Genomic DNA, 11,235 nt, shown 5'->3' with positions numbered 1-11,235 from the left:
GGCACGGTGGCCGACTAGTTAGCACGATGGCCTCACAGTGAGAGACAGCATCGGGCGTGGATTCGATCCCGGCTCCGGCCATCGTGTGTGGAGTTTGCAAGTTCTCCCCGTGCTTCTGTGGGTTTCCTCCGGGTACTCCGGTTTCCTCCCACATTCCAAAAACATGCATTGTAGGCCGATTGAACACTCTAAATTGCCCCTATGTATGAGTGTGAGCGCGGATGGTTCTTCGTCTTTGTGTGCCCTGCAATTGGCTGGCAACCAGTTCAGGGTGTCCCCCGCCTACTGCCCAAAGATAGCTGGGATAGGCTCCAGCACCCCCCGCGACCCGCGTGAGGAGAAGCGGTATAGATGATGGACTACCCGTCTGAGAATTAAAAAACATTTACATTACAGAATTAATGTTATTATATTTATGTCTTGATGAAATATACATAAATCTAGATATATTCATCTTAGACCTTGTTTGTGTATGTTTGTAAATGAAGTCAAACAATATATTAACTTCTAAACAATCTGCAAATGTGAAAGGACAGAATTGAATGTTTTCGTAGTGTCCTTTTCTTGCTCTCTTGACTTTGTCTCCCCCTGGCTGTTGTTTTTTGTGTGATATTTGTTTCTAAATAAAGTTATGTAAAAAAAAAAAGAAAAAAAAAAGGGGCGTTTAAATCCGGACAAGAAAGCTTCAATTGTGGCGTTAAACGTCGTCCGACACACGAGTGACGCTACAACTCGGTGAGTTACTATAAGATTTAGCGACTATTTTATGTCTTCATTGAGTTATTCTACGGCTAACAACGTTAAATACCTGACTCTGATCCGCTGCTGAAAACGAAAGTCACAATGTTTGACCACTGACACGTTTTCGCCTAAAAAAATAAACTTATCGGCAGCTGTTAATGACGTTCTAAACGTACAATTATTTATATTTCGCATTCTGTGCTTTTATCGCCTATCTTAGCCTAACAGTTAAAATTTGAAACTAAGGCAAAAAAACGGTCTGTGCTTGACACTTACTGGCAATGTAAGTTGCTGATGTATGAAGTTTTTGTGGACGAGAAGGTTTAACGGGTTTAATGTTTCACGTTTTTTTGTCCTTTTGATTTGACAACGATGTGAAAAGACACTTTGGGTGTGACGCCAATCAATCAACCCGGCAAGCAACCACGCTTGTCATATTTCTACAAGCACAAACGACTGTGCTCGTAAAAAGCACAAAATGGTCAGCACCTTATCTTTCTGTGACTTTATCATCTTTCTTTTCTGTAACAAAAGTGATGTTAGCACATTTGACTCACAATTCATCGATATTACCGGTGAATAATTTTATTTGACACATTTATGGCCATTCTGACTGAAATGAGATGAACTGTAACTCAACTGCCAGTTTGTTCCATCTTTCTGTGTTCTCAGGCTGAAGCGTGACCATGGACCCGAACGCCAGCGAACTCCTGCGGAGGTTGACCGAGGCCGGCCAGTCTCACCTGCTGCGCTTCTGGGACCAGCTGAGCCCCGATGAGCGCGCCTCGCTGAACCAGGAGCTGCAAGGGTTAGACTTCCAGGAGGTCAACGGCTTCTTCAAGAGGGCTATGGAGTCATCCGGCGTTGGCGACAAGAACCAGAAGATGGATGCCCGTATGGAGCCGGTGCCACGAGACGTGCTGGGAAGCGTGTCAAGGGACACGGGAAGTCTTGACCGCTGGGAGCAAAAAGGTCATCCTTTTTCATTTTTTAGTTTTAGTTGAACCACCATCACCATCTCACCTTGCCGATAGAAAAAGCAATTGGCAATGATGTGTTTTTGAAAAAAAATTGTGCTTTTAGATGTTTTTTCTCCCTTTTTGGGATGTATTCCAAACAAACATTTTTTTTCCCTCCTTGGTAACAGTAAATTAAGATGAGTGTATATAAACAATCCTTGATAAATTTAAAATTCAAATCTTCAACAATTTTCGATCGAGAAGTAACACCGCACCCCCCCAGCTGGTGAGGCACGGTGACCTTGACAAAATATTTGTGGATCGAATTCTGATCAAGTTAGCACGATGTCGTTGAAAATGTGAAGCGCGATGGACTCTGTGAATGCATTTCACCATCGGGCTTTTTCTTAAGATTGGGTCTGGCCGCAATTTAATTTATTAAATATAAATTATAATCTTCTATTGCGCAGGAATAAAGTCTGTACTTTTACTTAATTTTACTTTTATGATCCATTGGTTACCTTTTTCCTGTTGTGCTCGTCTTCACAACGATGGTGTCAATTTGCGCCGAGAACAAATAACCATTTTCCAATTTGATGTTATTCTCCAAGGATGTAAGTGACGTCAACAGGCGTCACTGGACAGAAAATTCCGGAAAAAGTCATCTTGTGTTCATTATTTTCATTGCACAATCCGGCCTACTTTGCCGTGTTAAGTCTTTCCTCACTGCGGGAAAATGACAGCCGAGGGGCGGCGGTGGTTAAAAGTGCTCATCTGCTTTTGGTTTCATCTTTGACGTCAACTCGGTAGATTTTTCAACCCTCGTTGGTGAGGTCACTGCGCTCCAGCAAGAGCAAATCACGTGTTGCGTGTGTGTGTGTGTGTGGGTGTGTGTGTGTGTGTGTGTGTTTGTTTATAGGTTAGGGTGGCTAGTCAAAGTCTAGCAGGTCCACCCAAGTTCGTGTTTTTCTTTACACGACAAAGGAGCGTTTGAATTGAGTCACGTAGGAGCCGTTTACGTAAGATAAAGCAGAGCTGTCATAAACTTTATGAATCCATAAAAGTCCAACTCTTAAAAAAAAAAAAAAAAAAATGACGTCAGTTTCTCTCATTGTCTTTTTTTTCCTCTTCCTTGTTGATACTGACTTTTTTTTTGGTTGTTATTGGGAGTTCCATTTCCAAGCTGTGTCAAAAAAAAAAAAAAAAAGAAGGTACCAGTTGTGTTCTGCAGGACAGTCGAAATAGTTTGGGCTCAGCAATTCTATCGCTAATTATCGTGCTGACTGCAAACAAAGAGGAGCTGCTTTACCAAAGCACTCTTGTGAATTGTCAGACCTGTCCAGTAAGATTTTTTTTTTTTTTTTTTTTCCCGCACTTCACATGAGAAAAGAGCATTTAAGCGTCGCAAGTTCTGCAACCCGTTCGACAGCAGACATGGAGCAGCCTCGCCCGTGCGCGTTTTATGAACGTCAACATAAAATGTTCTTCTTTACATGTGACTCAAGTAATGCTGACTCTTACCCCCATCTGTAGAGTTCGATTTATTTCTGAGAAAGTCTTACAGAAAAAGAGCTTCAAAGCTTGTTTGATTTCTAGAAAAATACAACAAATCCCAAAAGGGGAAAAAAAATCCAAATAGTTTTAGTCTGATAAATGGAGGTGGGGAAAAAAATCAGAAATTGTTTAAAAAAAAAAAAAAAACAACCCCAAAAGGCCGTCTCACCCCGTTTGAGGAACACACTTCAATAATCAACTGTCAGTCCATGAAAACGTCATGCGAGTGTATTCATTGTTGCAAATGTAATTATTAATGAAGGGAATATAAATGTAGTCGGATTAGATATCGCGCCACGCCAGCGTGAACTTGTCATCTTAATTGGACTCGTTCAACAATCTAATCGGAATGTTCCGTGCGCTTTCAGGTCTGGAAATCATCTCGCGGGGTCAAGTGGCGGTGCTCCTGCTGGCCGGCGGTCAGGGAAGCCGACTGGGGGTCTCCTACCCCAAAGGCATGTACGACGTGGGGCTCCCGTCCCACAAGACGCTCTTCCAAATCCAAGCGGAGCGCGTTTTGAAGCTGCAGCGGCTGAGCGAGGAGAAGCACAAGCGCAAGTGTGTCATTCCCTGGTAAGGCCCAACGGAGCTTGCCGCTTTGTCGTAACCGCCACGCCACGCCCGCTTTCTGCTTTCGCTCATTTAACGGGTCGTATCGCAAATGACCATCAAGGACGTTCTCGGTGGAGTCGAGGACATTAAGAAGTATGACTAACGCCGTCAAAGCAGGGAAGTGCGATGGCTGCCCATTAAAGAGAACAAGCTTAGTTCATCATATGGTGGGCGGGGCCTAATCTCAACTGTCACCAAGTAACACCACCGTGGTTTATTTATTTTTTTCAACCTGCATTTATTTGATCAAGCGGATGAACACCACGTCTAAGGCGAGTTGCACCTCTTGAATGGAGGCGTCTTGATCTTGACAGAATCGGAAACATCTTTTGATATGACGACCAGCAGTAGACAAACATGACTTTTTTTTTTTTCCTCCCCTCCCATCCACTGCGTCTCACTTTCAGGTACATCATGACCAGCGGCAGGACGATGGAGTCCACCAAGGACTTCTTCTCCCGCCATAACTACTTTGGCTTGGACAAGCGCAACGTCATCTTCTTCCAGCAGGGCATGCTACCAGCCATGGACTCCAACGGCAAGGTCATCCTGGAGAGTAAATGCAAGCTGTCCATGGCTCCTGGTAATTTGCACGCGTCGTCTCGTCTTGCTGTCAATGTTGAATTCAAAAAACCCAAAAACCAATCTCCCCATTCCTTTGCTTCAGACGGGAACGGGGGTCTGTACAGAGCCTTGGGCAAGCAGGGCATCATGGACGACATGAAGCGGAGGGGAATTGAGTTCATCCACGTGTACTGTGTGGATAACATCCTGGTCAAAGTGGCTGACCCGACATTTGTCGGGTTCTGTGTGGAGAAAGATGCCGACTGTGGCGCTAAGGTCAGGTTTCCCCTTTTTCCTTCCTGTCGTGTGTGTGAGTTTTTTTTTGTTTAGTTTTTTTCGCAAATCGTTTTTCTTTTCCCAATTTCTTGCATATTTACACACTCTGGACACTTTCAAGTGTACAATCAAACGGGGTCAAAAGTGCTCCAATATGGATTTCCATCGATGGACAGGATTTTCATTTTCTCATTTCTCATCGTGGGTGAAGTGATGATCACGTTGACTTTTCACATTCTCCCCTCTGGGCAATTTAGAGGCCCCACTGAAGCCGACTTGCATGTTTTTTGGGAATGTGTGAGCAAAGTTTAAACCATGCAAGCCAAGGAGAGAGATGAGATTTGAACCCGAGCCTCAGAATTACCACTCAACTCTCCGAAATGGAAAAAATAAATCCACAGGAACGGAAGTTGAATTTATTGCCACTCAGGAAGCGGACTGACTTGTCGAAACAATCTGAATAATGCACGCAAGTTGTATGAAGTGGTTAACACATTTTCTCATTCTCTGACACCCAGCAGTGTTAAACGCTTAAGACATTGCCTTTGCAGTTTCTACTTTGATATCCAGCAGGGGGCGAAACTTCCACAGCTGAGCAGCAGGTGGCGATAAAGACCAGTTATTCTCTGACACTGCACCTCCAAACTTAAGCATTCAAATTAGTGTTTTTTTTTTTTTTTAAAGCAAAGCCTCTTTTTTTTTTTGCTACATGCAAATAAATTGAGCGGTTTGTTTGTTTAATTCACATTCTCGTTTAGCTGTCAGCGAATCATCTGATTTAAGCGTGGAAGGTCATTCACGTCCGCTTTGGGTAGTGTTCGCTCCGTCGTGAGTCATCATTGACTAACAATGAAGGCGTCGCCTTCTTTTGTTTGAGTTCACCGGACAAAGTCGACTGTGGACGCATCACAAGAGGAATCGACACGCTCAAATGTTTGTTTACGCGAGTGACTAAATGTTTGCATTTTAAAACACTTTTCCTGTCGTAAATTGACATTTTGTTGGTTGAAAAAGTGTCATCATTTTTGTTAAAGGTGTGGGAATTGGAAAGTGTTTCTAGTGTAACAATAAAACAAGTTTGATTATATCTTAAAGCTAACAAAAACAAAACAAGCCATCTCAGGAAATTAAAATGAAACGCTCGTTTCACTTTTTTTTTTTGTAAAGTTACAAGAAGTTATTGTTTGCAACAAGGACAAAATGCAGATGTTAAAGTAAAAAACATCATTTGGTTATAAAGTTGGTCATTTAAAAATAAATAAATCGAATCAAAATCGGGAATTGAAAATCGAACTGAATCGGCGCTTGAGTGAATCGTTCCATCCCTCCTCAAGAAGGCTTTCACAGGAATTGATCTCGCTCTGGAAATAGACTTAAGAATTAATATTGAAAATATTTGCAGTCGGCGGATGTGGAGGGCCCCATGAGTGGGTTTACCTTGGGGCCCCCCCAAATGACTAAATAAGCCTCAGGGTGGGGTACAACCTTAACTCATTCATTGCCATTGACGGATATCCACGTCAAAAAGTACATTCCTTTCAAATGGGCTGGTCGTAAATGAGTTGAACTGGCCAAACAAACATTGGCACTCACATGTGGACAATGAAGTGGATGTCATGTCATGATTTTGGTGTGTGGGAGGCAAACGGAATAAGCAGGGCAAAAAAAAAACCAGAAATACCATTAAAATTCTACGCAGGAACGCCGGAAACCAAGATGGGAAGCTCGAGCCTGAGAAGCGCTTGGCTTCGACATGTCACTTTTTTTTTTCCCCAAAAACCTTAATGGTCAAAATCAAAGAAGTCTGCTTGTTCTTTTGGCGTATGTTTAAAAAAAAAAAAAAAGCAAAGACAACCTTGTTGACGTAACGGAGAACGCCTGACGTTTGCGTCATGACGGCTTACCGTCCGCTTCTTCACAAGCATCCACGTCGTCTGATCTCGCAAAATGTTTGATCTCGGACGTGCAGCTGCCATTCCGGGATCGGTACGCAGCCCATCTATTAAGTCCCGCTCGGCAGTTGACGCGGCCTCCCGGCGAGCGTTGACCCGGCCCGCTCACCAACCATTCATCAGTACTCTGTCATTAGGCACTGGCAAACCTTTTTTTTTTCTCTCGTTTAGTGCAAGTTGCCGCTTGCGCAGAGTGGAAATGTGATCTTTTTGCCGCAGTTTTAGCTTCATGTCGTCGAAGTTGTAGGCCAATCGTCGGACTTTCATGTGGTTTGGACTTTTCTTTTCATGCCCAATCATTATAATCTTTCTGCTTTGAAAAATGTCATTTACTTAAATCTTAGTTAGAATTTGTTCTGCGTAAAATTGAATCGGGCCCCCGTGCATCAAATCGACTTTGGAAATTTGAATCGATACTCAGCCCGAGTCGAGAGTCCTCGTAAGCGCCCGTGCAACATGCAAGAATCTTTGAAAGAATCAGTGCCGCTGTTCTCCATTTCAGGTGGTGGAGAAAAGCAACCCAACGGAGGCCGTCGGCGTGGTGTGCAAGGTGGACGGGCTCTACCAGGTGGTCGAGTACAGCGAGATCACCCTGGCGACTGCCGAGAAGCGCTGCGGCGACGGCCGCCTCATGTTCAACGCCGGCAACGTGGCCAATCACTTCTTTAGCTTCGCCTTCCTCAGAGACGTTGTCGAGTAAGCCCAATCACACCGTTTTGTTTTTTTATTTTTCGATTTGACAAGAATCTTATTGCTGCTCACTCCCGTCAGGAAGTACGAACCCAAGCTTCAGCACCACGTGGCCCGGAAGAAGATCCCGTTTGTGGACGAGCAAGGTCAACTCGTCGCCCCCGACAAACCCAATGGAATTAAAATGGAAAAATTTGTCTTTGACATCTTCCAGTTTGCCAAGTAAGCGACATTTTCTTGGTCGCTTGGACGATGCCTCAGACGAGATTTACGCCGCCGCATTGCGACGTGATCCCCGTTGATCGTTGAAAGTCGTCTCGGTCAAAGTTACTGCGACGGCTCGCAATGAGATTCCATATAAGATCCGATTCCGTGGTGTTTCCACTTGGAATTAACCTGACTGAAATTATTTTCTTTTCGTGGCCTGAAAAAATGCCGTTCAGCTCACATGAACGCCCGCACCTCGCACACGTGTTCGCGGGCATCGAGCCAAGGCAGATATTTTCCACTGGAATACCAAAGTAAAAAAAGTATCCAGTGGTGCCGTTTGGCAAATAGCGAGCAATGCATCCCAAAAGAGGCTTCAAGCTGTTTAAAGTCATTTGCGGTTGAAGTTTGCTGTCAAACTCAACAAAAGAAAAACCGACGTTGCTATTTATAACGAGCACAACGTGAAGGTGAACGAAAAATGCAAACGGCGATGGACATGCTAATTGTTGCTGTCACTGTTTGCCATTTTAAAAGCGATTTGAACACAAATGGTGGAGCAACATATAGACCGGTAACGCATTTATTCTTTTATTCCCGCATCATATCGGGTCACTTAGAGGAGAAGTGATTGTCGAAAAAGTCCAGCCCGTCTTGGTTTGTGTCTGCATCGCCCTCCTCTATTTGAGAATCTGGCTTCTCGCCAGGACGTTTGCGGTGTATGAGGTGCTGAGGGAAGACGAGTTCTCCCCGCTCAAGAACGCTGACCACCAAGACGGGAAGGACACGCCCACCAGCGCCAGACACGCCCTCATGTCCCTCCACCACCGCTGGGTGCTGAACGCCGGCGGCCACTTCATCGACGAGAGTGGCACGCGCGTGCCCGCCATACCCAGGTCAGCGCGTGCCGTGCCGTGCTTGCATGTTGGGGGGGGGGGGGGTGGTCGCCCTCACACAGTCGCTGTGCCATTCTCATTCCCCGTCTTCCCTCTTCCTCAACAAATATTTCCAGAGCTGGAGCAGCAGGCCTTGTCACAGATGATGGCAACATCAAGTAATTATCCCCCCCCCCCCCCCCCCCCCCCGGCAGTACCGTATGCATGCAGATGGTTTTAGTTTCCTTGAAGTGCCGCTTTTCCCCAAGCCAGTACAGTTCGCTCCACTTTTGGGAGTTTTGTTTTTTTATCAAAAGTTCGACCCTCACCCCCCATGGAGGTGCCAAGAATTCTTACGTTGGGCGTGAAACGCGAGCAGCGGTAGGCAGAGTAGCATTTGTTTAGAATAATATGACTCGAGTACTCAAGTAAAAAGTACGTCGTCGAAATCATGACTTTTGTGATCTACTCAAAAGAAACAAAACAAAACAAGAAAAAAAACGACAAACTGAGACGCTGGTCAGTAACTTCTGAGTGACTTTTTAAATCACAGCATGAAGGTCACATCAAATAAGAAACAAAACGGGAAGTTGCAAAATCACATATTGCCCCCCTTAAAAATATCTTGATCTAAAACAATAATAAATAAAATTTGTAAAAATAACAAACGATAAATAAAGTCCTCACAAAATCACATCAACGAAGGCAAATTCAGCCTCGTCTTGTTTCCTCAAAACAGCACGAGAGGCTCGCTGAGCACAGATGACAAAAAGAGAAAGACGGCAGCTCTACCGTGAATAGAAAAAATAGGACGTGGCTGATTTTTGTTATTTGGCAGAATAAAATTCTGATTAACTTGTTGATTGATTTAACTATATAATGAATAAAATACCTTTTTTTTTTTTTTTTAACAAGCCTTACAAAACGTTAAACGTGCTTTTAGGATTCGTTTATCTTAACAACAGAGAGGAAAAAAATATGCCCTCAAAAATAATTTGTCTTGTAATGTGTTCATTTAAAAAACAGAGCTCCAAAATAACGTCTCGTGATCTGCCGCCTTTCCACAAAATATTTGACACGCCGCAGCAAACACACAATTGGACTCACGTTTGGATTCATCGTGCAGAGCAAACAAGCTCGGTGAGCTTGTCGCGTTCCAAAGCACACCCAACTGGACGGCATGGCGGAAATCAGAACACTTTGGACTTTGCTTCAAATCATCTTTTGTTTTTTTTTGCTCCACTTTTGAAATGAAGGAAACGGCCTCGGAATCAGCCGCCCCGGAGCATGATGTCGGCATGTTTTGCATGCTCATCTCAACTCTTGCCGACCGCAATGAGCCCAATTTTGATTCTTCTGCAATGAAAATGGACTGAAGTGTGATTGCTCTTCTTCCTCCTCCTCGATCATCCGTCTGTGGCTCCGCTAACTTTGAAATTCCTGATCCCGTTTCTTCCTCTTTTTCTGCTATTCAAACCAATCGAATGATGATTTTGGCGGCATGTCCGCTCGCACGGGTTGCGGACGTGCGAGCGCCTCAGCCGTCATTCCACTTGCGTCTAATCATTGCACCTTCCTTCCTTCCGATGATCGACTCTTTCAAACAAAAACAAAAAAAGGAATCGCAGAGGGCTGACGATTCGCAGCCTCTTTTGTTCAACTCCGTCGCACTCCTTGTTGAAATTATTCTTTTCCCTCCCTTCTCATCCAGCCTAAAAGACGGAACGGACCTCCCGATTAAATGTGAGATCTCGCCGCTGGTGTCCTACGGGGGGGAGGTAAGATCTTCTATTCCCGCGATACAAATAAAAAAACATTTGTGCCACAATTGCACGTACAAAACTGCAGGTCATTTGCACAAACGTCTGCGGAAAAACAAGCCAGTGGCGGGCGGTCAAGGCATGCGCGTCCCGCCACTGGGAACGAGTCAACGGCTTGCGACATCGACGCATGAAAGTTGAATTGTGGTCGCAATCTGCAACGGAACTCGAAACTTGCCGTCTTGTTCCCCAAAAAGGGTCTGGAAGTGCTGGTGAAGGATCGAGACTTCCACCCGACGCTCATCATCGACGAGAACGGCGTTCACGAGCTGGTGAAGAACGGCATCTAGGCGCCAAAGACGCCAACCCTTTCTGTTCCTCGCGGCTTAGCTGCCATGTCATCAACGTGCAATAACGATGTCAAAACGAACCAACCAGATGAAGTGAGCACCGCGTGTGGCTCTGGTCTATTTATTTTGCTGATGAGACTTATTTTTCTTTCTATTATGTTTCCTGTCATGAGACATTTCACATCTGCTCAAGTTTACCTCGTGATTTTTACAGCACATTGGAACTGGAATCATCTGGCTTTTGAATCATGTACCGGGCAGGATGTGAGCGCTTTTATTCTAATTATTAATGACGGAACATGACTCACCTCAAAGTGATGCAGATTGAAGAAGAAATAAAATGACGCTTTTGAAAGACTGACTTTTTTTTTGTATACAATAAAATGTTTCAGTCCGCATCCGAGCACTAAAAAGTTTCTCAGTGCACTCGACAGTATTGTGTAAAAACATTTCGGAAGAAAATGTTCTCTCCACATAAGAAGGAAAATGTGAGCATGAAACTTGACGCGCCTTCGTGGGTATTTTTCTTCTTCTGTGGTGTTTTGACTGTTGCCAAACAATTTTAATGGCGCACTACTGCCACCCAGTGTAATTGTCCTACAACTGCAAGAAAACCAATTCGAACGGATGACGTCCAGATGTGAGGTCGCTCATTTACGCCCCCACATTCGCAAAGTTTTCATTTTTTAGACGAC

At 44.4% G+C, this 11,235-nt stretch overlaps 1 protein-coding gene across 4 annotated transcripts; it reads left to right on the top strand.

Moving 5' to 3' along the window:
• Positions 1-632: 632 nt before the first annotated feature.
• On the top strand, positions 633-10,895 carry uap1 (UDP-N-acetylglucosamine pyrophosphorylase 1). 4 transcript variants are annotated; one of them, XM_088312450.1, is made up of 12 exons: positions 667-735; positions 1,124-1,222; positions 1,414-1,713; positions 3,623-3,827; positions 4,274-4,449; positions 4,534-4,706; positions 7,161-7,354; positions 7,430-7,570; positions 8,263-8,451; positions 8,568-8,609; positions 10,142-10,208; positions 10,448-10,895. In XM_088312450.1, the coding sequence occupies exons 3-12, from the start codon at positions 1,428-1,430 to the stop codon at positions 10,538-10,540; spliced, it is 1,566 nt and encodes a 521-aa protein (XP_088168576.1). In that variant the 5' UTR covers positions 667-735; positions 1,124-1,222; positions 1,414-1,427; the 3' UTR covers positions 10,541-10,895. The 4 variants fall into 4 exon arrangements, with proteins under 4 accessions (XP_088168577.1, XP_088168576.1, XP_088168579.1 ...); XM_088312452.1 differs by lacking the exon at positions 667-735 and adding an exon at positions 1,002-1,024; XM_088312451.1 differs by lacking the exon at positions 1,124-1,222 and having other exon boundaries at positions 633-735.
• Positions 10,896-11,235: the final 340 nt, after the last annotated feature.

Source organism: Idiotropiscis lumnitzeri, chromosome 13 (genome assembly GCF_059441095.1).
Source record: "Idiotropiscis lumnitzeri isolate Australia: NSW breed Sydney's pygmy pipehorse chromosome 13, RoL_Ilum_1.0, whole genome shotgun sequence".
NCBI lineage: Eukaryota > Metazoa > Chordata > Actinopteri > Syngnathiformes > Syngnathidae > Idiotropiscis > Idiotropiscis lumnitzeri.
This window is presented reverse-complemented; position numbering and strand designations above follow the sequence as displayed.

Excerpts from the sequence above, each read along its gene's own strand:
- uap1 (XM_088312451.1), top strand. The coding sequence starts at position 1,428 with ATGGACCCGAACGCCAGCGAACTCCTGCGGAGGTTGACCGAGGCCGGC. Across the intron at positions 8,452-8,567 it reads CGCGTGCCCGCCATACCCAG|AGCTGGAGCAGCAGGCCTTG; the intron begins GTCAGCGCGTGC and ends AAATATTTCCAG. Across the intron at positions 8,610-10,141 it reads ACAGATGATGGCAACATCAA|CCTAAAAGACGGAACGGACC; the intron begins GTAATTATCCCC and ends CTTCTCATCCAG.